The sequence below is a fragment of the Notothenia rossii genome (genome assembly GCF_949606895.1).
Source record: "Notothenia rossii genome assembly, chromosome: 1".
Taxonomy (NCBI): Eukaryota; Metazoa; Chordata; class Actinopteri; order Perciformes; family Nototheniidae; genus Notothenia; species Notothenia rossii.
This window is the reverse complement of record NC_136912.1, coordinates 6,619,320-6,646,896: the sequence shown is the minus strand read 5'-3', so window position 1 is coordinate 6,646,896 and position 27,577 is coordinate 6,619,320. Positions and strand designations below refer to the sequence as shown.

Sequence of the window (27,577 nt, the reverse complement as noted above, 5' to 3'; positions counted from 1 at the left end):
ACCAGTGCACAAAGCAAGGTCCATAAAGACATGGATGACAGAGTTTGGTGTGGATGAACTTGACTGGCCTGCACAGAGTCCTGACCTCAAACCAATAGAACACCCTTGGGATGAATTAGGAGCACAGCCTGAGAGCCAGTCTCTTCATCGAACTTCAGTTGCCGCTTCTGGAAGAATGGTCAAATATTTCCATAAACACACTCCTAAACCTGGTGGAAAGCCTTCCCATAAGAGTTGAAGCTGTTATAGATGCAAAGGGTGGACCGACGTCATATGAAACCCTATGGATTAAGAATGGGATGTCACTTAAGTTCATATGCACATCAAGGCAGGTGACCCAATACTTTTGGCAATATAGTGTATATATATATATATATATATATATATATATATATATATATATATATAAATAAATATCACCACAAATATTGAATATCATCATTCAAATAATTCAACAATAAATTCAAAACGATATGTTACAAAACAACAATATATAGTTAACAATGAACAAAAATATATACATTTTACAACATATCCATGAAAACCAAAGTGACTCTCTCAACCCAGTGCTGGGTTTCTAAGTAAGTGCTCATATTACAGTATTTTCCAGACAGACTTGCTTTCTGCAGGAGTTTTCACACCGCATTGCCTTGAACGCATAGAAGTGGCAGCACGGTGTCTCTTCAACCAGGTCCTCATATACTTTTGAGGATCAAACATAGAAGTAGGGGGGCCGTTGATATTAATCATCATCAAGTTTGCTATGTTTGAGATCAGTAGTACAGCCCTTTTGTCTGAGCTTATATTGTTCATAAGGCTAAAGTTCCTCTCACACTCTGCTGTGCTGACAGGGAATGTCTTCATACAGTTCATGAGTGGTTTTAGGTCCTTGGGCTCACTATTGGGCTCTTCCAGTAGGTCTCGCATCCCATTCAGTGCTTGGTCTGTGCATAAGTGAAATCGCTTGCACAGTCGCTTAACCTGGTCTTCACCATGGCGAATGCTGGGGTTTGATGGCCATTTACTCTGATCAAGGATGCTGAAGTCCTTGATGACCGCATCTTCGAAAGACAAGCGTTGCTCAAGATTGTTCACAAGGCTTTGTAAGAACTGGCCTGGATTGATTGACTTCAGCTTTGCATTTCCTACTAGAGCTATAGAGCGATACTCCCCAGCCTCTTTTGCCTCTAAAGCCTCACAGTATTTTTCACCTGGACTCTCTTTGAAAGACTGTATCACTCTGATTGAGCGTTTCAGCAGATGCTCTGCTCTGAGGAGAGTTATAGAATGAGCTTGAAGCTCCAGTGACAGGACACTTAGTTCATGGAGAGTGTCATACATGAGCCCAAGGTCACAGATAAATTCAGGACTTTGAAGACGGTATAATAAACCTCTGTACATTTGTTTCTCTTTGGTGGACCTCATCTCATCGGAAGACGCATTCTTAAAGTGCTGCACAAGACCTCCCAGGGATGTCCACACAGCACGAACAGTACGAAAGCTACTGTCCACCCAGCGTACATCTAAAACTCTGCCAATTCGAAGAAGTTGTGAGCCTACTTCAGCTGCTGCATCTTTGAGTTCACGCTCATTTTTGTTCGACATACTATAAAGTGAATATAGCTTCTGCATAAATATTTTAAAGTGGTTGACACCCGTCACCTCATCAACAGCATTTGACACAGCTAGTTCCAGCCTATGGTTCATACAGTGCAACACAAAGAGCCTTGGGAATCTCGAGGTCAACCTGGTTGCTACTCCTGACTTCTTTCCTAGCATGACACTGGCTCCATCAGACACAAATGTTACCCAGTTTTCAAGAAGCCACTCTTCTGTAAAGCCAGCCTTCATTAAACAGGTGAGTAAAGCCTGTTCTATGCCATCTGCTCTCTGATTGTCTAATTCAACTAGATCAAGGAATATGAACTCAGGGCTTGCTCCTTCAATTGACGCTTTTACAGAAACTGTCATGACAGGTTTGTGACTTAAAGAAGAGGCCTCGTCAATAAGGACAGCTAACTTCGTTGATGATGCTATTATGTTACTCACAATTTTGCTCTGCATCTCACTGGCAACATGTTGTATGATTTGTGTTGCACTGTAACGTGAATGAAGTATTGAGCCCATCTTAACACCATTCAGTTCCTGCAGCTCAATGAGGCTCTCATGGTCAGAAAAGGGTCTGTTCTTTTTGGCCAAATGGTAGGCTGTTCGGAACACAGCATCAGTTTCCTTCTTGTAGGACTCAGTCATAACCTCCACTGCATTCTCAATGGCCGATTCTTTTTGTTGTTCTGCCACCTTCACAGCCTGAGAGTGTGCCTTGGACAAAGCATGTTTCCTGATCTTATTTCTCAAGACTGACAGACTTGTTTCTCTACTTCCCTGAGAAGACACTTGAATTTCAAAGTTCATCCATTCTCTTGAGAGTGATACACCTTGCTCCTTGTTGATCCCAATGGAGTTCACACTGCTACAAACCAGACATCCTGTGAAGCATAAACATACAATGTAACTACTGTATCCACAGCTGTATGTGTGCATGGTCTATTTTTCCCATATACATAAAAGGACACACACACACACACGCACACAATATTAATGTGTGTCCACTGTTTCAGAAGCTACCTAAACTAACAAGATACCTAAACTTACCAAGTTTGTTGTTTTTGGATCCCAACCAGGGGTTCTTGGATTTAAAATCCTCTTTTTGATTGACAGTCCACAGGTCAGGCCAGTCATTATTGATGTCTAAGGGAAGAACAACAAAAGTGATTGAATTATAGGCTATAAAAGGGGAACAATGACCATAACCTATTCAAAAGTGTAAAGTTGTCACCTTCATAATCTGCATTATTAGATTTTTTCATTTTAGCCCCCAAATAGTCAAATAGTAAATTACACAGGGCCTAGCTGTAGCTTTATCCATGGCTGTGTCAATACAAAGTGTGAAAACTCTTCTAAGAAAAGGCGTTATGACGTGACTCAATGTTGCACACAAATTAGACCTAAACACAGACAAACCTTGTGCCCTTTTCAACCAGGTCCTTGGTAAACAACAGCACGTTTCCTTTCGTGAGGAAGACGCACTTTCTTTTTTTTTTTTTTTTGACAAATGTTTTTATTGTCTTTTTTCAGTTACAGTACAAGAATACAAAACAAAACACATCAATAGGCACAACAATAGGCATATAAGGCACTTGAAAAAAAAAATGCAGATATTAGTGGTATAGTGCTGGTTTGATAACTAACTGTTACATTGTGTTTTCCTACGAAACGTAAAGAATGAAAAACATTTTACAAGCATCCACATGTTCATGTGGACATCAGTTGTATCCCACATACAAGTATTTCCTCAATACATATTGTGATTTGTTAACAAAACAAAAAGCAACAAAACTAAATAAAGCAAGAACAATAGACTACCAAGCTGTCACGAAATCATCCCCCTCAAGAAACTGCATAAATGAGCCCCAAATCTTTACAAATGTGTTATATTTCCCTTTAATGGCATATGTAAGCTTTTCCAATGCAAGGCATTGCAGTAGCCCCTCAATCCAAATTCGTTTGCTTGGTCTATGAACAGACTTCCATGATAGTGCAATTTTATGTTTAGCTTCAAGAAGACAGAATATGACCATCTTCTTACAGCTATTGCTAAGCGTACAGCTTGTTGGGAAACGACCAAGAATACAAAGTTTGGGACAGAGTGGAAGTTGTTCCTTAATAAAGATGGATACAATTGTGATAACCTCTTTCCAAAAATCTTGAATGAGGGTGCATTCCCAGAGGCAATGAAACAAACTACCTTTATGAATACCACACTTGACACAAGTATCTGGCGTACTGGGGTAAATGCGATGCAATAATTCTGGAGTAAAGTATGTTCTCATCAACCATTTGTACTGGAGGAGTTTAAACCTTGTATTTATTGTTTGCACCTGGCATTGGAAGCATATATCCTGCCATTCTTCTACAGTTATATCTTCATTAAGGTCTGAACACCATGCCAATCTTTTATCCTCTGAAGATTCTTTTGTTGCATCTATGATAATCTGGTACAATTTTGAAATTAATCCAGCTGCTCCATGTTGGTTCAGGACTGTCCTTTCCAAAGAGTTTTGTGAGGGAAGATTTACAGAGTTCTGTGTCTTTGTTATGAAGCTTCTTATCTGAAGATACTTGAAAAAGTGTTTAGGCTCAATGCCAAATCTTTGCTTGATCTCCATAAAACTTAAAAGAGTATCATTCTCATACAGATCTGAAATCTTCCTGATCCCTCTGTCTGCCCATAACTTGAAACCAAGGTCATTAGTACCTGGCGTGAAATTTCTGTTCCCCCAAATAGGTGAGAATTGGGATAGTGGAGCATTTTCCCCAAGATAATTTAACACTTCGTGCCATACTATCAGTGTATTTCTAACAAAGGGGTTTGCGGTGTGCCTTTTCAAAGTGGCTAAATTTGCAGAATAAATGTAGAGGTATAAGGGACCTTTAGAAGTTGTTGTTTCCTCCATCTTTATCCAGTGCAGTGGTGACTGATGGTCAAACCAATATGAGGCTGCTCTTAGTTGGGCAGCCCAATAGTATCCTTGGAGGAAAGGGAGTTTTAACCCACCTCTTTCATACGGTAAGTACAACAGAGTCATACGCAGCCTTGGGCGTCTATTGTTCCAAATAAAATTACAAAAAAGTTTTTTCATTTTGTTAAAGAAATTATCAGGCGGAGCGAGTGGGATGGATTGGAAAAGGTACAGGAACTTAGGAAGAATATTCATCTTCAAAACATTAATACGTCCTATCATTGAGAGTGGCAAAGATTTCCAGCGACTTTGGGTTATTGAAAAGCGCTATATAAATAAAAGTTATTATTATTATTATTATCTGTTAATAGATTCCTCTACTGACTCAATCACTGGGTTATAGTTAGTTGATATAACGGATTCTATTGTAGGTGTGATTTTAACTCCAAGGTATGTAAAGCTGTCCGTAATATTCCTAAAAGGAGTACTTAGTGGCGGATTCAGTCTCTCAGATTTTTTCAGAAAGAGAATTGTAGATTTAGATGCATTAACCTTGTAGCCTGAGAAGCTGCCATATGTTCCTATTAAAGTTAGTAATATAGGTATAGATTGTTTCAAGTCTGTCAAAAAAATAACTATATCGTCTGCAAATAATCCTATTTTATTCTCAATATTATTAATTTTGATACCAGTTATTTGAGTGTTGCTTCTAATTGCAATCGCTAAAGGTTCGATGGCCATAACAAAAAGATGGGGAGACAAAGGACATCCCTGTCTTGTACCTCTGGACAGAGAGAACTGTTTGGATACCATATAGTTGGTCATTACTGAAGCTGTTGAGTCATGGTATAAGATTTTAATCCACTTGAGAATATATCTGCCAATTCCAAAGCGCTGCAGCACCTCAAATAGGTATTCGTGCTCGACCCTATCAAAGGCTTTCTCCGCATCAAGTCCTATCACAGCCATATCAGATGTTTCTTGTTTGGCATGTATAATATTCATTAACCTACGAATATTGTGAGAGCCTTGTCTTTCTTTAATGAAGCCATTTTGATCTTGTGCAATAATATATGGCAAGTGTTTCTCTAACCTTCTGGCAAGGACTTTGGCTATTATTTTCACATCATTATTAATCAGAGAAATGGGGCGATAGGATTCACACTTTGTAGGGGGTTTCCCTGGTTTTAATATTAATGTTATAAGTGCGTTCCGTAATGATGGCGGCAGCTCCCCCTTCTCAAGCGATTCTTCGCACATGTTCAATAACGGAACCAACAGCATGTCTTTGAAGTTTTTGTAGATTTCAATAGGAATACCGTCCGGTCCTGGGGCTTTCCCTCCTTTCATACTGTCTATGGCCTCTGACAATTCAGATGCTACGATTGGGGAGTCAAGCTCCTCTTTTGCGTCCTCTGTCAGGACTGGTATTTCTATCTGATCTAGGAAGCTGTGAAGATTATGAGCTGAGGCTGGACATTCTGACATATACAATTTAGAGTAGAATTTTTGGAAAGAACTATTAATTTCTTGTGGATTAGTAATTGTTGTCCCTTCCTCTGACTTTATTTCTAAAATTGACCTTTCATTCTGCATTGATTTTAAACGCCAGGCTAGTAGTTTCCCTGCCTTCTCTCCTTGGTCGTAGAATGTCTGTTTCAGTTTCATTATGCTATTTAATGCTTTATTTGAGGACAGCTCATTATACTGTGCTCTTAGAATAGCCAGTCTCTGTCTAGTTTCTGTTGTATCATTAAGGTTAATTTCTATCTCTAGTTCTTTAATATCTTTTTCTAGCTCCAACAGCTTAAGGTTCTGTTTATTAGAGATACTGCTTGTATAGCTGATCATTTGCCCGCGTATATAGGCCTTGAATGCCTCCCACCTCGTAGATGCTGATGTTTGAGTAGTGTTCACTTTAAAGTAAATATCAGTATTGTCCCCGACAAAGGTTAAGAACTGTTTGTCATGTAACCATCGTGGGCTTAATCGCCACATTGTTAGACCCCTGGTAGCTGCTTTTACAGTGTAATTGACTAGTAGTAATGCATGATCAGAAATGACAATGCTTTTATACACTGAGTCATTAACATTGTCTATCATAGGCTTAGAAATGAGGAAGTAGTCTATGCGGGAGTAAGAGTTATGTGTAGTAGAATGACATGAATATTCCCGTCTGGAAGGATTCCTATTTCTCCATATATCACAAAGATTTAACTCACTCATAAAGTGTTGTATTGTTTTCCTACTCTGCATATGTGAGGTGTCCATACCTGATGACTTATCCAGTTTCGGATTTAGAGTACAATTGAAGTCCCCTGCCATACATATGTGGCCATGTAATGTTGATAAAGTCAGAAACAAGTTATTATAAAACTGTGCATCATCGTTGTTAGGCCCATATAGACATACTAGATTAATGTCTTGATTTAGTAAAGAGCCCTGGACGATAACAAATCTGCCTGCAGTGTCTTGTATGAAATTATAAACCCTTAATGGCACAGATGAGTGCATCAGTATTGCCACCCCTCTGGCTTGAGAGGAAAATGAGGCAGATATCACTTGACCTTGCCATCTCCTTTTTAATGGAATATATTCACTGGAAAGTAAATGAGTTTCTTGAATAAAAGCTATCTGCGTTTTGAGCTGCTTCAACCTAGACATTACTTGTTTTAATTTCACTAGCTTCCTAAGACCTCTAACGTTCCATGAAATCATATTTATTTTAGTATGACCACTCATGATGTAAACAGTAAACTAAGCTTGTGTAACCACCTTATTAACCATGCCTTATAATGAAATAAAAATAAAAAGTGTGCCTTTAGAACAAACAAATACAACAGGGAATAACAGGGGCCTCTCCTAAAGGAGGCAACAACAAGTAGACCTAGTCTAAACCCTGTGCAGCTAACCAAGCACATCTCCCCTCCCTCCCAAGTACCGGTTCCGATTTGACTAAACTCTGATCCTCTTGAGGAGCAGCAAGCAAGCAACCAGTAGTTGTTATAACAATAAAAAGAAAAGAAAAGAAAAGAAAAAGGTCGGAGCTCGTTCCGACTACATGCATATTTATATTACGAATGGTAAATACAATGTTCATTTGTGACCTTGTATCAGTCTTTGATTATTAGCCCGAGGACACAGATAATGTCTCTATACTCCAATTTCCAAGCTCGTCATCAATCAGTCCATTTTAAATCTTACCAGAACAGATCAATGTCGATTTCTTTCAGTCAAAGTCATCTGAAAGCCCTTCTTGGCGCGTTTCAGCTGGCGACTCTTTCTACACGTCTGGATTGGTATTCACCTTCTTCATCTTTAGGATGAATTCTTCAGCCTGGGATGGGGAAGTGAAGAAGTGCCATCTTTTGTCGTGTAGAATTCGCAGTTTTGCCGGGAACATAAATCCATATTCCTTGCGCATTTGGCGCAGACTTTGTTTCACACCATCAAAAAGTTTCCGTTGTTTCTGGACTTCAGTGGAAAAATCAGGAAAAAACATGACACGGCTATCCTCAACTGTGATGTCTCCTTTCAGACGTGCTGCTTTCATTACTCGATCTCTGTCTCGATATGTGAGGAATTTCACCAGAAGAATCCGTGGTCGGGTTTTATCCGACCCATCCTGCTCCCGGGTCTGTTGCGGCGTTTTCCCCAGTCTGTAGGCTTGCTCTATATTCAATGGCTGTCCCGTTTCAATGTCAAGCACCCCGGGAAGCCATGTCATTAGGAATGTACGGGCATCTCCACTCTCCGATCCTTCGGGTAGTCCAACCAACCTCAGATTGGTGCGGCGTTGTCTGTTTTCCAGCTCTTCCATCCGTGAGATGAGCTTCTGGACTGTTTTCTGCGTAGCATTAGCTTGGGTTGCTAGCGAAGCGATCTGGTCCTCCGCTGTGCTAATGCGGGTTTCTGCCTCTGTGAGCCTTTCAGAAAATGCCCCGATAGCTTCTTTTATCTCTCGGTTGGAAGAAACCACTTCATGTAGTTGTCCAGAAAAGTCATTTCTCATGGATTGTATGGCTGCTAAGATCTGGTTCTCATCCTGGCTATAGTCCACCTGGGCTAGCATCGTGCTATCGCTAGGTGTCTGTTCGTCCGTGTTGTCCTCGTGTAGAGTTCCAATTTCTGTCTTTTTATCGTCTTTCTGTCTTCTCCCTCGATTTTTCGACATTATCCGAAATAAAGCCTATATTGGCAAATGTTTTCGGTCACAAGTAGCTCGATTTGGATACTAAATATGGTAGAAATATATTAATTTCGTCGGAGCCTCGTCCCGCCCGACCTCTCAGCTGCGTGTCATAACCGGACCCCCGAAGACGCACTTTTAAACTTTTACCGTCATATACGTCTTTTACTTCCTACCGCATCCTGCCTTCAAAATAAAAGTACCCGTTTTCATAATGTATCCAAATTCGTGGATTCCACGTAGCGTCGCTATGCCCGAATCTGGCTGTGCGTCGCACAAGGTCAAAATGCCCTTGCTATTTTTAAGCTGTTGGCTGAAACAACAGTCGCCAAAGTAACACAGACATAAGACTTTATTCAATCCTAAAAGAGGTAGATCGGCGGGATAAATGGCTGTCTTTAATTAGAAGAGACCACTGGCAGCCAACATCTACCCTCAGATTGTGCAGTCTCCTATAAATTAGCACTAGCTACATTTGACCTCAAATGATGTAGCTGCTAGTGCTAGCTAGCTAATTTTTTATCTCCATTTGACAGGAAAACGCTGACAATCCAAAACACTAATCTTCAGTTGCCACAGCTAATGTTACAATTAAGCAGATAGCTGTGTCACGTCACCAAACACACGATGATCTTAGCATTATGTTAGCTAACGTTAGCTAAGCGCTAACGTTCTTCAGATTGCGTGGTACCTAGCTATGCTCTTGAAAAGCCTTCAGGCTATCTCTGGTGTATGGGGATGGATTTTGTGTACAAGATAAATGTAAATGTCGGGAAAATAAAGTTGGGGGAGACACTTAGCATAAGGGACACAATAAAGTTCAGAGTAATAAATATGGATTGCAGCAAATAATGGATGTATTTTCCAAATGTCTTTCTGTCTCACTAAGGTGTGCTGTGCTCATTGCCATGAAGCTATAATAGCTAACTAGCGCCACTAGAATCAGAAATACTAAATTTAAAAGTTGAAACCAACTATTAACGAAAATAATGCTATTACTACTTTTATGTTAGTATATATGACTACCTAGCTACGATTTGTTACACAAATCTTAAAATATAGAAGTGAGACCCACCGTTATTGTCGTCTTCATCTCCTTCCCTGTCAGCATCCTCTTCAACGGATGAGGGGGACGGAGGGAGCGCAGGTGTTGGGCTGATGTCAGGGCTGATGATAACAGGGCTATCAGCTAACAGCTCCGGTGTTCTAGCCTCACTATCTGTAGCTGAGCTGCTGGCCGATGTAGTTCCACAAGGATGTTTATTGTAAAAGGAAATTTTAGTCTGAATGGCTCGCTTCATTCTAACAGTTCATACAATTTTTGTAATGGCAAATAGTTGAAAGTAAATTAACATTTGTCTATATGCAGTTTTTTTCCCTTATTAAGACCCGCCCTACTCTGCCTCTGATTGGTTTTTCATCAGTTCTCGCGCTGAAAACCTGACCAATCTAACCAGCGAAGGCATAGAGTTAGCCAATATGAGGCAGAGTAGGTTTGTGTCATGAGTCTTCACAGTACTATGAAATGACATTGAGCCACTACTAAATAATGCGCACCAGCGGTGATTGAGAAGTGGGTATACGCCATGCTGTCTGAAAAATAAGTGGGTATACGCCGTATACCTGCGTATACCCTGGACTACACCACTGCTCGTAGGGACGCTGCGGTAGCTCTCTCTTGGTCAGTGCAAGCCCGAAACAGGGAGCTACTTCTTTGGTCATAACACGAAGTTAGCCCCAAAATCTTCTGGTGGCGAGCATCAGAGCCCGCTGGAAAATTGGCGTCAAAGTTGGTGTTAGCTGTCTTAAAATGCCTTCTCAAGTTGTACTCTTTACACACCGATAAACCCTCATTGCAGATTAAACACACGGGCCTCCCACTGACATTTACACACAAGTACTTCTCTTTCCACTCGCTGTTGAATTGCCGGTTTTCGGTGTCAACCTTTCGTTGTTTTAACGTAAAAAGAGACATTTTGATATCCAACTATGCTGACCAGGTTTGATTAATCGTACCATTGGCGCGAAACCGTCGAAGGTGCGCGAGCTTGTAGTGAAGGGCAGCGCGAGCCGCGAGGACGCGCGCAGAGACGCAATAAATGAGAGGAGTTGCTAGTAGGTGGGTTCGAAACCCGAGCCCGCCAAAGTTTTCAGGTAATGTCTTCCCCTCTATCTCTCAATGTAACACCCTCTCATGAATAAAGGCACTCTGGCCCAAAAAAAAAAAAGTAAAATTAAAAAATTTTTTTAATTAAACTTTAAAAAAAGATTTTTTAACATTATACTCAAAGGGCCAGTAAATATCACCCGGGGGCCGGATTTGGCCCGCGGGCCGCCAATTGAATAGCCCTGTTGTAGATGGTTTGGCCGTGAGGCTGTGGCTCAGTGGGTTAGTGCGCTGATCTTTGAATCAGGGGGTTGCAAGTTCGAGTCCCACTGCAGTCAGCAAGTCGAAGTGTCCCTGGGCTAGACACTTCGCCCCAAGTCGCTCCTGTGGCCATTGTTCACAGGAGCGAATGTATGTAAATCGCTTTGGATAAAAGTGTCCAACAAGTGACGTGTAATGTTTAACAATTAGGGGTTCAAGATTTAGTAATGAACTGAAGTGAATGAGCTTTTGAAGGTAACTAAAGCTGTCAGACTACATTATATCCCTCTGAAATGTAGGGAGTAGAAGAATAACATTGAAATGATACAGTAGTACTGCTTAATGCTAATGAAAACTAAGGGATTAGTAAATGAGGGCTAAAAGTCCACCATTAAAGCTTTTTTCTTTTTCTTTAATTGCTTAGTTAGAACAATTGTTTTAAGGATTTTCTGAAGTAAATTCCCTTTTTTGCTAATAAATAAAATAATGTATTAATATAATATCTTAGAAAACAGGTTTTACAAAGTGCTTTGTCTGACAATAGATTAGATTAATTTAGATTCATTTTATTAATCCGAATTTGGTAAATAGTTTTGTCAAAGCAGCATATAAATTAATAAAGGAACAATAAAGAAACTAAATATAAACATATAATATAATAATAACAGTTTGTAACACATTATAAAGACACAGAATAATTGTGGATAAGGCGGGAGGGTTCAGCTGAGGGTAATCATTTACCAGGACATTGTATTCCGCGAAAACATTTAAATCTCCCGCGGACGGTTGGTGGCTCTAATTATGCATCCATGACCCCGCCTCCGACGCTGTGACTCCAGCCAATCAGATCCACGAAAGCCCTAAAAACCCGCCAAACTGAAGGAAACTAAGCCCGAGACTCCGCCCATAGGGCTCGTCTCTCCTCAGCCTACAGACAGATTTCAACATTTGGACTACTCTCACAGTTTATTTCAGGTAATAATCTTACTTATTCTTTCATTTTATAACCCCAAGTAGGGGGAATAATATTGAAGAAGATGTAGTTCATCTTCATGATTTTAGGAGGGCTCGTGTATTGTCTGCAGGAAACTTTAATATCTGTGCTTGTTGTTGAGACTACAGGTTGAAGCAGGGAGACTAACATGTAACCATTGCAGTTACTTCTACAAGATCTGAGTACTTTTTCTCAAGATCTGAGTACTTCTATCTACTTTTACTCAAGTAAAATATCTGAGTACTTTTTCTCAAGATCTAAGTACTTCTATCTACTTTTACTCAAGTACAAGATCTGAGTACTTTTACTCAAGATCTGAGAACTTCTACTTTTACTCAAGTACAAGATCTGAGTACTTATACTTTTACTCAAGTACAATATCTGAGTACTTTTTCTCAAGATCTGAGTACTTCTATCTACTTTTACTCAAGTACAAGATCTGAGTACTTTTACTCAAGATCTGAGTACTTCTACTTTTACTCAAGTACAAGATCTGAGTACTTTTACTCAAGATGTGAGTACTTCTACTTTTACTCAAGTACAAGATCAGAGTACCTCTCCCACCTCTAATGAAACGCTTGAGGGGAATTAATATGTTCTAACATCACTACAGTGTATGACAAATAAATGTTGAAACTAAAGCTTTTATTTTGAAGAATGTAAAAGGAGATTCTGGACAAGCCGAGACTTCCGATTCTCCCGCGAGGGTTTGTTTCCCCGCGAGGTTTTGTTTCTCCTCTCAAATCCTTTGCGGGAGAAACTCACGCCTCATTCAGACCAGAAATACCGGTTTATAACTTTTTTACTTCAAGTTTTCGCTGAAGTAACTTCGCGGGTAATGTGTCCCCGGAAGTGACTTAGGTGTTGTCACGGACGCCACTTACTAATCGCGCGAGTTTTTAAAGCAGAGCAGAGCAGGCGACACGGTTTTATTATATCTTCTTTTGAATTTGAGTTAAGGCGATATCGGTGTAATAATGATAGGGAAGCTGCTCATGGCACAGACTATGTTCATGTTGGCCGCCGGTAAGTTAAACTACAAAGTTAGATGTCAACACGGCAAAGCTAGACGGTCTGCACGAGTGTGTAGTTATTTACAATATAACGTGTTAATACTATGTTATTGTACTGACATCGGTACTGTTTTCTCTATTTAAAGGTTACAGGTACAACTTTGAACTTAAGTTTGGAACTCACGTGTTTGTCCGACAATGGGCCTACTATCGCCATTTTATGCTTTTAATGCTTTTAATGCTGGATACCGATTAATCTTCATCATGAAAATATTGTATTTGAGCTTTTAAATCCAGCTTAGAGTTGTCATGTTTGATCTTTTTGTTAAGTACTGTGATCTTGGACTTGAGTAAAAGTAGAAGTGCTCAGATCTTGTACTGGAGTAAAAGTAGAAGTACTCAGATCTTGGACTTGAGTAAAAGTAGAAGTACTCAGATCTTGGACTTGAGTAAAAGTAGAAGTACCAGAGTGTAGGAATACTGTGTTACAGTAAAAGTCCTGCATTCAAAATGTTCCTCAAGTAAAAGTAGAAAAGTATTCTCATCAAAATATAGTTAAAGTAGCCACAGTAAAAGTAGTCATTGTGCAGATTGGTCCATTTCAGAATAATATATATGATATGTTTTATAATGATTGATCATGAAAGTGTTCTCAAAGCTGGTAAAGGAGCAGCTAGTTTGAATGACTTTGTATACTGCATGGTAGCTTGTGGATTTACTCCAGGTGGAACTAAAGTACACAATTTACCTCTGAACTGTAGTGGGGTAGTATATATATATATATATATATATATATATATATATATATATATATATATATATATATATATATATATAACTCAGCTACACTGTTTTACCTTTTTATGTTCTTTTTTTTTATACTGTTAAAAACATTTTGATATTATCCTTTTGTGAACTCTGGCCTGTTCAATCCTCTTTTTCCTGTTGCTTCTCTCACACCTGAATGTCCCTACAGGCATTTCAAAGGTTCATCTGAATTACATTAGAAGACATGACTTTACGACACAGAATATGCAATACCTGCATTGTGCTTGTTTCACATATTCATAACAGGCGCAAAGCAAATAAAACTCTGTAGCTGAGATGATTGAAATGCAGGAAAGAGATTGCAGCACCTGTTGTTGTTGTGTGTGGAGAGTGCATCTAGACTATCAAAGTGGATCTCGGGACAAGAGATGGAGCTAAAGCTGGACAATATATTGATATTCAGCTGAAATTGTATTTGATCCTGTTTTCTGGCTCCTTAGTGACTATTTTTAAATGTCATTTTCTACTGTGTCTGAGTTCGCATTCACACCAGCCGTGTTGAGTCCGGTTCAATTATGTTGGGGAAAAACTGAACCACCTCTGATTCTGCCCTTCTTTCAACTTTCAGCTGCAGAGGAGAGGAACGATGTCTGGGAAGCTGTCTCCGAAGCTGTCTCCGGTGTCCTCTGTGTCATTGCTGCTATTCTTGCTGCTGCTCCCATTACTTGTATCTGGGTGAAACTTCGAGGGATCCGTAAGTCACACATTTTCCCCTCTATAACATTTCTTTATCAGGTGGGAGAAGTACTCAGATCTTGTACTTGACTAAAAGTAGAATTACTCAGATTAGGGCTGTACCCGAATATTCGTTCGTTGGAGTACTATTCGGGTCTCAATTTCGTTATACGGATATTCGTTTTGTTGTTTTTTCCCCATTTTTTTTTCAAATCGAATTGATTGAAATCTGCAATATCAAGGTAAGAGCTTGTTTGGGGGGGGTTCAACACTTAACCATAAACGTTATCGTTTACTTTCTCCGTCTTTATATGTAGATATTACTTTTCTCCGTTAATCTCTGTCACATTGTTTCCATAGCAACAACAACTTCCTGTCAACAGCGCTACCTCTCCTTCAAAAATAAAAGCATGTCCATAAATAGGAAGCCAAGCCAAATTACACTTAAGACATATACAACTGCAACGAAAGTAACAAACACAATGTGATATCCTTTTCAATTTCAAAGAACACAAATTGGGTTAATAACTATAAAACAACAATACTGTAGAATAACAAAATGAATGCCGTGAATGCACCAAAATATAAGTGTTGAAGCGGTTTGCTGCTGACTACTACGCCCCACCCCCACCCCCCCCGGGCGGGCCGAATATTCGCTGCTGATTACCGAATATCCGGAGCCCGAAAAATGGTATTCGGGACAGCCCTAACTCAGATCTTGTACTTAAGTAAAAGTAGAAGTACTCAGATCTTGTTCTTGAGTAAAAGTAGAAGTACTCAGATCTTGGTCTTGAATAAAAGTAGAAGTACTCAGATCTTGTTCTTGAATAAAAATAGAAGTACTCAGATCTTGTTCTTGAGTAAAAGTAGAAGTACTCAGATCTTGGTCTTGAATAAAAGTAGAAGTACTCAGATCTTGTTCTTGAGTAAAAGTAGAAGTACTCAGATCTTGTTCTTGAATAAAAATAAAAGTACTCAGATCTTGTACTTGAGTACCAAGACTGAATTTCGGCGGCAATCGATCGGAGCATCCCTAATTATTACCGGACATTTTGACCGGCAGGTTTTGAATTTACCGTTTTTTTATAAATGTTACCGGCTAACGGAAACCCTGGTAACAACATGTTTGATTTTTTACTCACATGCTCCTCAAGGCTTATTTTTTGTATTTCTGTTTAAGATTAGCATAAAGAAACTGCAGAAAAGAGAGAACCTTGTTCCCTAATAAGACCCTTTCCATTGAAACAGGCAAGAAGGAACAGAGCAAGAGAAATGACTCAGGAACACCTGCACCTCCAGCTGAGGGAGATCCTGGTAAATGTCCTTTCAATATTTAAGAAATGCACGAAAATACATGTTTAACTTTTTAAATATATAAATCAATGAATATCTCCAACACATATAATGTTGGGGGAAAAACTGAACCATCTCTGATTCTGCCTTTCTTTCAACTTTCAGCTGCAGATGTCTGGAAAGCTGCCCTTGTTTGTGTCTTTACTTGTATCCTGGTGAAACTTGCCTTGATCCGTAAGTCACACATTTTCCCCTCTACAACATTTTTTTATCAGGTGGGAGAAGTACTCAGATCTTGTACTAGAGTACCTAAGTAAAAGTAGAAGTACTCAGATCTTGTACTTGAGTACCAAAGTATAAGTAAAAGTAGGGATTGTGCAGATTGGTCCATTTCAGAATAATATATATGATATGTTTTATAATGATTGATCATTGAAGTGTTCTCAAAGCTGGTAAAGGAGCAGCTAGTTTGAATGACTTTTCACATTTATTTTACTGTGTTTGAGACATTAAGGTATCATTCACACCCAAAAGTCACTTCTCTGGTTTCATTTTTCAGAAGGTTCGGTTTGCGTTCACACGGGCAAAAACTCAAACGGACTATAAACTTTAAACACAAGTCATGTGCTCGGAAATGCTGTTCAACCATTGGTCAGACATTAAGGGGGTAAAAACACAAAGCTCGGCAATTTCTACCGGAGCTTTGGAGCATCTGCAGGTTATTTTCATGCTGCTGTTAATCTGGAGATCAACAGACTGTAGAGGACAGCACATAGGATTATACAATCAGAAGACGTGCGATAGAAAACATTACAACCCAAACAATGAGACGTTCTGCAGTCAGGAGGAGGTTTCACCGACGACAGGTGGCTCTGACTTTCATGTGTAGTTTTTAGTTTGATAGATGTTTTTACTTTACACCACACTGGTCAACACTTCATTCTGCTTCACTCTTTCGCTAACAATGTTGAAGACATCCACGTTCTTGTGACTCGTAAATACTACGCTTCCTGTGTTTTGGTGCGGACTGCGTTCACACCAGCGATGATCCGCTCCAGAGTTCACGAGCAAGCGGTCCAAGACCACCTCTTTTAGGACCAGAGTCCGGCAGTTTAGTTGGCAGACTGTGTTCACACACCGACTGGGATGGAGGCTGTTGTTTTTCTTAAAGCATATTCAAGTATTAAGTATAACTGACCTACATTTGATTGATTATACTGACTTATAACTGAACTTATGAGGCAGTATATCTCTAGTGAGCGGCCCTTTGCTTCGTATATTTCTCTGTATGTGGCCCTCAGTGAAAAAGGTTTGGACCCCCCTGGTCTAAAGCGTCTAACACGGTTTTCTCCATGTTTCTCACAGGGAATGGTAAGAAAGGAGGAGATCCGGTGGTGAATGGGGAGGAGCTGAAGGAGCTGAGGACCGGAGCCGCAGAGGGTAGAGCCATATGAAATCCGTTTTATTATTTTCCAAATTCCATTTTATTTTTTGCCAAATTCCGTTTTAATATTTCAGAATTCTGTATTTTGCTTTTTACGCTAATTTTACCATCAGAAATAGTGTCTAATAAGTGGGAATGAATAAATGTCCACAATTCAATAAGATATAACAGTCTTTTTTAATGTTTAAGTGCTACAGTTCAATTTTAAAGTGCTTATACAGGGTGTCCGCGGGGTCTTAAAAAGTATTAAAAGTTGATAAATCAATTTAGCGAAAATTAAGGCTTTTAAAAAGTATTAAAAAGTATTAAACGGCATTTTCCAAGGTATTAAGAAGTCCCACAGCAACGACAACATGAAACACCCTTTAATTGACTGAAACGACATGTCGGGAAACCCCCTCAAGGCGGCCCCCATAGCGCGCCGTAAAATGCTGCTTCTTATTTTAAGTTTCGTTGCCTTGCTCCGCTCTGTGGGGGGGGAGGTCCCAAGGTGGGTAGACCGGCATACGCAACGCTCTGGGGGTCCAACGGCTCCGTGTGTAAGCCCTATATGATCATTTTCTGATTACGATGAAATAGCCCGCCTCCCTCTCCCAACGTCTCCTGCTGCTGCTGGGCTGTCGGAAGAGGGGGAGGAAAAGAGAGGCAGGCACCGTTTATTAAACATTATTATACAGAGAACAGAGTCGTCATCAATTTGTTTTAAAGCTCAATAAATAACAAAGAAGACGTCTGATCGGCACTTTTCTAATTTTGTACGGAAGATTTAAACTCTAACGGACATGTTGACCGGCGGAACATTTTTTTTAACGGAAACTCTGCCGCACGGTCCCCTCGTTCCTTGGAAGAGGCGGAGAGGTGGGTGTTTTTCATCTGCTGGTGGACTACCTGAGAGATATACAGCAGGAGAACACGTCGTCCACCGCGGAGAATAAACAGAAGGGCAACCATGGCAACTAGGGATGTCCCGATCACCTTTTTTTGCTCCCGATCCGATTCCGATCATTTGATTTTGACAATTTGCCGATACCGATTTTTTCCGATCTTTATGCAATGCATTAAGAGAAAAAAAAGCATTCAAGTTGTCCCTTAAGGTTATTTTTTTATTTAAACTGGATATTCTATCCAACATGGATATAGCTTCTTTCTTTCACAGCAGCATTGGATCAGTTCAGTTGTGCAGCATTGGAACAAAACAAAATAAAGCTTTCAGTACTCGTTAGCTTACTGCTACAATTAGACACTGCGCCCACTCTGTTGCCAGATTTGAGAGGAATAAGCAACCAGGTCTATGAAGACAAGCCCCAAAGAAGCAACACATACATGATGTTGTGTAATTTGAAACAAAAACTAAGGCCTCAGGATTACTTTAAGACTTGTACATGGTCATTTTTGTTTTGTAACATTGAATACAACATTTTAAAAAAAGTATTTATAAATGTTTTTTTTAAAAAGAATCCCGATCCCCGATTTTTTTCCTCCCGATTCCGATCTTTTGAAAATCGGATCGGGACATCTCTAATGGCAACTATGCTCCGGGGTCTTCTTCGCAACTTTTGGTGTATTTTGTGGCGGCAGCAGCGCCACTTACAGGCCTGGCATATGTACTACAGCGTTTCCAGCATTTCCAGCGGTCTAGTGTGAACGGACACATTAATGAAACAAATGCGTGTGAACGGAAGCCTTTTTTGCGTTTGCGTATGCGTTTTACCGTATGCGTCCTCGTGGGGCCGGGGTCTAAGCCAAACCATATCCGGTCACAGAGATCTGCTATTTTAAAGTAAAGTCAACACATATAGACCCTAAATATAGTCTATATTAAGAACGAGAAAAAGTCTTAACATATATATCGTTTTTTGTAAACATATGACAAATGTGTGAGGGTGATGACGTCAGAGCATCGTCCTATGTGCCAGGGCTTAGCCCCGGACAGCCCCAGCCCAATTTAACCCCTGGGTATTTGTGAGGGAGCTCCTATATGGCATTACCCCGCTGAAGCTCACCAAAGTTTAATATATTTCATAGTTCAAAGTTTGGTCAATTGTTTTGTTTATTGGTCAAATACTGGTTTCTAATGGTTTCTGAGGAGTTTTACTGGAATGAAAGAGCACAGAGTACAGAAGCAACAAAGCAGCATACTGCATTAAACCTGACCTTCACAGAGAGGTTGAAGTTCATGTGGAGAGGAGGCTTCAGTAGTCTGTCTGCACTCTGTTTAGTTGTGCTATCTTACAATCAATATAGTAAATGTGAGGTAAAGTGTGTTGCCAATGTAACCGGTTAGAATTCAAAGTTGCGATGAGGTCTTAAAATGTATGGAAAGGGTCTTAAAAAAGGTCTTAAAAGGTATTAAATTTGACTTCAGGATTCCTGCATATACCCTGTTATAAGCTTCAAGTAAAGAAAAAACTCTAAACAAAACATTCCCTTGGCTTCTGGCTTCTGAGTTAACACATTTTAAGCAAACTTTTCTCTCTGTGCTTCAAGTAAAAAAGATAAATAACTGTAAACAAAACACTCAATACAATAACTGTAAACACAATAACTGTAAACTGTAACGCTTTTCATTATAAATGAAAAAATGCATCAGAAAATATGCAACAACTTACTTAGTAACCTGAATTTAGTTGAAAACTTGAAACTAAAACAATAAAACATGTTTCTGTTTCCCTGTAGTAGTATGACTAGTACTACTACTCCTTATTAGCTCCTGTCTGTCCATTTAAGTCTTCCATCTATCAGAGACATCTCCATTGAAGTACATGATGGTCAGCCTCTTTGTGTTGAGCTCGGTGAGTGCCTCTCGCTTGTCTGTAAGGAGAGTCTTGTACTTGCTAAAACTCCTCTCACAGTCAACTGAGCTGACTGGGAAGTAGATGTAGGACATTGCCATTTCTGCAACTTTTGGGAATCTCACACTCATGCCCCTCCAGTAATCAGCAAGAGTGACATCAGCTGCCAAGGGCTCCCTGGAGTGCTGGTACAGGGTGTCCGCGGGGTCTTAAAAAGTATTAAAAGTTGATAAATCAATTTAGCGAAAATTAAGGCTTTTAAAAAGTATTAAATGGCATTTTCCAAGGTATTAAGAAGTCCCACAGCAACGACAACATGAAACACCCTTTAATTTACTGAAACGACATGTCGGGAAACCCCACAAGGCGGCCCCATGCATAGCGCGCCGTAAAATGCTGCTTATTATTTTAAGTTTCGTTGCCTTGCTCCGCTCTGTGTGTGTGTGTGGGGGGGGGGGGAATAAACGACTACGGTAACGGGTCCCAAGGTGGGTAGACCGGCATACGCAACGCTCTGGGGATCCAACGGCTCCGTGTGTGCCCTATATGATCATTTTCTGATAACGATGAAAGAGCCCGCCTCCCTCTCCCCACGTCTCCTGCTGCTGCTGGGCTGTCAGAAGAGGGGGAGGAAAAGAGAGGCAGTCACCGTTTATTAAATATTATTATATTATTATACAGAGAACAGAGTCGTTATCAATTTGTTTTAAAGCTCAATAAATAACAAAGAAGACCTCTGACCGGCACTTTCCTAATTTTGTACGGAAGATTTAAACTTTAACGGACATGTTGACCGGCGGAACATTTTTTTTACGGAAACTCTGCCGCACGGTCCCCTCGTTCCTTGGAAAAGGCGGAGAGGTGGGTGTTTTTCATCTGCTGGTGGACTACCTGAGAGATACAGCAGGAGAACACGCCGTCCACCGAGGAGAATAAACAGAAGGGCAACCATGGCAACCATGCTCCGGGTTCTTCTTCGCTGCTTTTGGTGTATTTCGGGCGGCAGCAGCGCCACTTACAGGCATGACATATGTACTACATCGTTTCCAGCATTTGCAGCGGTCTAGTGTGAACGGACACGTTAATGAATCGAATGCGTGTGAAAGGAAGCCTTTTTTGCGCTTGCGTATGCGTTTTACTGTATGCGTCCTCGTGGGGCCGGGGTCTAAGCCAAACTATATCCGGTCACAGAGATCTGCTATTTTAAAGTAAAGTCAACACATATAGACCCTAAATATAGTCTATATTAAGAACGAGAAAAGTCTTAACATATATATCCTTTTTTGTAAACATATGAAAAATGTGTGAGGGTGACGACGTCAGAGCATCGTCCTATGTGCCAGGGCTTAGCCCCGGACAGCCCCAGCCCAATTTAACCCCTGGGTATTTGTGAGGGAGCTCCTATATGGCATTACCCCGCTGAAGCTCACCAAAGTTTAACATATTTCATAGTTCAAAGTTTTGTCAATTGTTTTGTTTATTGGTCAAATACTGGTTTCTAATGGTTTCTGAGGAGTTTTACTGGAATGAAAGAGCACAGAGTACAGAAGCAACAAAGCAGCATACTGCATTAAACCTGACCTTCACAGAGAGGTTGAAGTTCATGTGGAGAGGAGGCTTCAGTAGTCTGTCTGCACTCTGTTTAGTTTTGCTATCTTACAATCAATATAGTAAATGTGAGGTAAAGTGTGTCGCCAATGTAACCAGTTAGAACTCAAAGTTGCGATGAGGTCTTAAAATGTATGGAAAGGGTCTTAAAAAAGGTCTTAAAAGGTTTTAAATTTGACTTCAGGATTCCTGCATATAGCCTGTGGTAGGCAATCCATTGCTCACTGAGCTCTTGTGATGGGTTTGCCATGGGTATCAGTCTTGTGTAGGCTTCCATCCGCTTCTCCATGGCTGGTGCCTGCCTTGGATCGAACACTCTTATCAGCTTGTAGATCTCTGGCTGGGTGCGTGTCCCAGTGCTTGGAGAACTTTGTGAAGGCCAAGTGGAAGGCATCATGGAGATCGTCAAGAACCTGCTTCCTCTCTCGAACACCCGTCTTTCTCAGCAGCTCATCTGTCTTGGCACCAAACCCGCATGTTTTTGCTGTTCCATTCACTAGGTAAGAGCCCAGGTCCTCCATGATGTTTTATGCAGACACTGCTGTGGTACGATGGGTTCCTTCTAGGATAGTCAGAGCTGTCATCAGTTTGGAGCAGCCTTCTGCAATGAAGGTTAGCTTCACAGTGAGGGCCTGCATCTTTTCCTCTGTTTCTAGCAGGCTGAGGATGTTTGTGACTGCTTGGGCTGATGAATTTTCTTCCAACAAAAATTCTCTGTACAGATGAACATGCTCTGCGTGGTACTGCACTGCCTCAAACCAGCTATTCCATCTGGAGCCCACTGATTCAGGAGGAGCCTTGGTGTGCACAAACTCCTTGTTGATGAGGAAGCTCACCCATCTTCTCTTTCTAGCAGGCTTCCTGCAGAAGACAGATCTCATCGCTGCCACAAGTGATGCAGCATCAGAGAAGTATCTGTAGTGCTGCCAGGTCTCACCCACCAGATTTATGATATGGCAGAGGCACGTTACATGGACACTGTTGGGCATCACTCCTTTTAGAATCTCCCTGTATGCCTTCAGACAGTAGGAGGCATTATCTGTGACCACTGCCCAGACATCATTCAGTTCCAGATTATTGCTGTGGAAGGAGCGTATGATGGCTTGGGCAACTGTTGAGTGGTTGCATCGATCCATGAAAATTACATCCACCAGATAGTACTGGTTTTCAACACCTGCAATGAAAGATAACACAAGCAAAATATTATTATATTTAAGCCAAATAATATTGTGACAAAATAAAAATGCACAAAATAAAAATACACATTTCAAGTGTAAACAATAGATACAGCTAGCTACTGACATTATCACAATGTCAGTAGCCTAGCTATAGTATCTATTCTATTGTGATGAAATACAGTAATGCATAATTTATGCACCTTTAGTTTATTTTGTTTATAAAGGACAGTGTGCACTGACAATCATTTGCATTAAAAAAATAGACTGGTGCACCAGATTTAGCAAGGAGCTATAATTTCCATCTATAGTCCTAAATGTAGGACTACTGTACATAGCTATTTAATCACAATAGTGTCATTGATTAGCCTCGCCCAAAAAATTGTAAAAATCTGTTTTGTAGTGTTTATATAGCTGTTGTGGAGGATATCATGAAGCCTTGTTCAGATAAAAAAAATAGAGCGTAGTTATTATATCATTGTAACTTGAAACGGGTCACGGGAGACCCGAACACAACATAAGGGTTAGGTGAAAACAACCTGCCTAAATCAGTCAGCTGGGTATGGTGATGGGAAGTCGATCTACTCAAAAATCAAAAGTATTTTTTCTCCGCCTCAGACGATTTGACAGATAATAATATCGTAAGCTTTTGCTAATATCTGGTTTGGTGCCATAAGGAGAAAACAATCAGAATCAGAGTTCCTTTATTTGCCCCACAACGCCAGAAGTACACTACAGATAAAGTAAAGACAATAGACTAGAATGAAAAAAACAACAGACAAGTACACCATGGTAAAAACAACAACTAAGTAGCAGTATTTATTTTTTAAAGGGACCATATACAATGATAGAATTAGCTGGTACCTACAGGTTGTTGAAAGAAAGACGTTTGAAGAAACCCACAATGAGAGGCATCGACAGACATGCACAATAGTCGAGAATACCGGGTTGAAGGTGCTTCAACCCGGAAGCTGGCCTAAACGGTAGACTATGAGCCGGTGAAACATTATCATTCTTCCGAACCAAAGCAGCGTAGTTACGTCCCTCTTGAGAAAAGTATGAAGTCGCCGAATAAGTTGTTCGACAATTCAATCTAGCTTCGTCGGTTTAAGAGCAGCGAGAGAGAACAGCTCCACAGCATCCGCCATTAATATCCTGAGAGTCATGTGCTACGTAAACGGCGACGTCATGACGTCACGTACAGCCTTTTTTTTTACGGTTCACAACCTTCACCAACTACACAGACAACCAGTCCGTTGTGATGGTTGTGATTCTGTTCCTCACTGCATTGGTTTGAAAATGGGATTCACACATTTAAGGCTGCTGATTGTTTTATTATTTGCTAAATCAATCGCTGGCAAGTTGATATATTATTATTAAGTCTAGTTTAATCCTAATATAAACACTTTAACTGGGCTACTATTCGACATGAATGAGGAATTATTTATTGGGATGTTACCAAATGACACTCAGATGCTTGAGATTTTGTCAAATGTAATACAGTAAATCTGTATTTAAAGTAAAGCTGAATGAAGAGGAGTAAAAAGTACATTATATCCGTCTCATATGAAGTGGACTAGAGGTATAGAGTAGCAGAAGTACTCAGGTAAAGTAGACTACCATAGACTATATACATATACAGTACAATATATATTGGAAGTGTTCTTAAGCACAGTAGTTAAGGAAATGTATGCTACCAAGTTACTTTCCATGTTGAATTGCTATTCAAGGAGCAGATTGTAGTTAAAAATATAAAAGATAACACCTGAGACCCAGAGAGCTGTTAGAGCAGAGATAGGCTCTCTACTTTCCTCTAAGCTGAGTTTAGTCTAATAAGTTTCAAACTGAGGTCAGATCGATGCTCAGCGCCCTCTGCTGGTAAGAAAGGTCAATAAGAAACACGTGTATTTTTAAATCTACTACATTTTGTACCTTTACATTCAGACATTTTGTAATTATAGTTATTGGAGCTTTTTTAGGTTGTAATATTGTAAAGATGAATTATTAGTATTAAAAATATGAAGTCCCAGGCTCCTTCAATGTGCAATATGCAAAAACATTGAAGAAAATATATAAATAAAATAGTCCAGGCGGCAGGAAAACAACAACAACAATGAATAAATAATGATGTAATGAGATGAGAAAATATTCTTTATTTTTGTATCTGCTGTGCCACTTTGGCTCTAACAGTTACATGATGTGATTTAACCACCAACGCGTCTTAAAGGTCACCTATTATGCAAAATCCACTTCTCCATGTCTCTTCTACATCAACATGTGTCCCCTCTTCTTCATGTCTCTTCTACATCAACATGTGTCCCCCCTTCTTCATGTCTCTTCTACATCAACATGTGTCCCCTCTTCTCCATGTCTCTTCTACATCAACATGTGTCCCCTCTTCTTCATGTCTCTTCTACATCAACATGTGTCCCCTCTTCTTCATGTCTCTTCTTCATCAACATGTGTCCCTTCTTCTTCATGTCTCCTACATCAACATGTGTCCCCTCTTCTCCATGTCTCTTCTACATCAACATGTGTCCCCTCTTCTCCATGTCTCTTCTACATCAACATGTGTCCCCTCTTCTTCATGTCTCTTCTACATCAACATGTGTCCCCTCTTCTTCATGTCTCTTCTACATCAACATGTGTCCCCTCTTCTTCATGTCTCTTCTACATCAACATGTGTCCCCTCTTCTTCATGTCTCTTCTACATCAACATGTGTCCCCTCTCTGTAAAGAGACTCTGAAAGTTTCAGGAACAAAGATTCTCTCTCTTTTTGTCCTGATCCATTTCTATAAAAACCTGTCTGAAAATGAGCTGATCAGATTTTGGCCACTTTGTGATGTCATAACGATGTGTTGGCTTGGGTAACCATTAGCCAATCAGCAACCAAGGTACCCCCCCCCCCCCCCCCCCACCTTATCACCTGAATCTCCTCCTAGAGCACCATTGAGTTCTTTGTAACCAAATCTCTCTCAGAGGGGCGTGGGGAGGGGCTCCTTATTTTCATCTAAAGTAACAGACAGAGAATCAGCACTTTGGAAACAGAGCTGAAACAGAGGGGATTATGGGTAATGCTGCCATGATCTGTTTGGTGTTTCAGCCTCAGATCAGCATCTTTTGATAACAACCAACAAACCCCACAAAACTCAAAGCCCAAAACTCACCTTAAACATTACAATGTGTGTTTATGACTTTAAGAAACAGGAAGGGGAAAAGGGTTTAACAGATTTATTGTTTTTAAAGGTTTTTTCCTCACTTGACTCTTTCAACAGTAACAAAGGAGCAAGAGGACCAGACCAAGAGGACCGACTCCAGCACAACCTCACCTCCAGCTGGAGAGAGAAATGGTACATTATTTTAAACCTCTGTAGAGAAATGTAGAGTCTTTGTCCCTCTGGGTAAAGGACAGTCTGATAGTGGGAGTTGATGTGAACCTGCATCACCTTGGCTCTTCTTGTGAACTGAAATCTCCTCTGATTTTATTCCAGATGCTTCAAACAGAGAGGCTGGTCGTGCTGCTATCATTCCCACAGTTCTCCTGATTCTCTGCGTTCTCGTTGTTCTGCTGGTTCTCCTGAAGAACGGGAAGATCCGTAAGTTACAAAACAAATATCACAATATGTCTGACCCAACACACTCACTGGCCACTTTATTAGGTACACCTGTTCAACTGCTCGTTAAGGCAAATATCTAATCAGCCAATCACGTGGCAGCATCCACTGCATTGAGGCATGTAGACCTGGTGAAGAGGACCTGGTGGAGTTCAAACAGAGCATCAAACGGGGAAGAAAGGTGATTTAAGTGACTTTGAACGTGGCATGGTGGTTGGTGGCAGACAGCTGGTGTGAGCATTTCAGAAACTGCTGATCTGCTGGGGTTTTCCCTCACAACCATCTCACAGAATGATCCGGAAAGGGGAACATATCCAGTGAGCGACATTCGCACCATTTTGGTATTTATTCGACTAAACACATGTGCTGCTTTTTGGCTGTAAACATTGCAGTTTTGTCTTTACATGAAACATCACATGCTTCATGTCTGAGTTTTAGATATTTATAAAGTAAGATTGAGATGACATGAATTTGTTATTTCACTTTTTCATTTGACATCTCTCCCAAACTTGGTTTCTCTCCTCCAGAGGGATGGATGGAGACGCTCAGAGGAGGGAAGGACAGACAAACAGAGACGGCGGGGAATGAATGCGAAAATACAAATCTGAACACGGAAGCAGAAACTGGAGACCTGCAGAGAGACGAGTCAGAAACTTCTGTCTGAAAGTTACCCGCCGCTAAATGTTCAATTTTCCTGCTGTAAACTAAACTAAGTGTCAATTAGGTTAAAAACTATCCGTTTTAAGCAGACCTTGTTGTTTTTGAAGGTACAATATTTATGTTGATGCAATTATGAATTGACTTAAGCCTTTAGGATTTTATTAAATGTAAACAACAGTGTTTAATTTTGTATTTAACCCTTCACTACGCTTTCAGAACCATGACCTGATTGGCAGGTTGGATTTGGATGTCGCCTATGGTTGATAGTGTACATGTGGTTGGGAAGAGAGGGGAGGGGGGCATTTGTGTTTGTTCCTTGCTGGTGAACGCAGCACCAGGCATGCAGTTTTTATTTCTGGGGAAAAATGTGGAAAGCTAAGAATAAAAAGCCTGTTTATTT

General features: G+C 40.3%; 2 protein-coding genes across 2 annotated transcripts; one reads left to right on the top strand and one right to left on the bottom strand.

Moving 5' to 3' along the window:
- Positions 1-243: 243 nt before the first annotated feature.
- Positions 244-10,354, bottom strand: LOC307045375 (uncharacterized protein; the record flags this gene model as incomplete). The annotated part of the gene is made up of 5 exons (XM_079691003.1): positions 9,788-10,354; positions 2,656-2,751; positions 2,021-2,489; positions 834-1,270; positions 244-281 (listed from the first exon to the last, which is right to left on the bottom strand). The coding sequence occupies exons 1-5, from the start codon at positions 10,011-10,013 to the stop codon at positions 244-246; spliced, it is 1,266 nt and encodes a 421-aa protein (XP_079547129.1). The 5' UTR covers positions 10,014-10,354.
- On the top strand, positions 10,192-27,577 carry LOC307045367 (uncharacterized protein; the record flags this gene model as incomplete). The annotated part of the gene is made up of 9 exons (XM_079690989.1): positions 10,192-10,201; positions 12,008-12,055; positions 14,484-14,609; positions 15,839-15,904; positions 16,049-16,117; positions 17,249-17,323; positions 26,179-26,253; positions 26,395-26,499; positions 27,045-27,577. 9 exons carry the CDS (start codon positions 10,192-10,194, stop codon positions 27,179-27,181), a joined length of 711 nt encoding a protein of 236 aa, XP_079547115.1. The 3' UTR covers positions 27,182-27,577.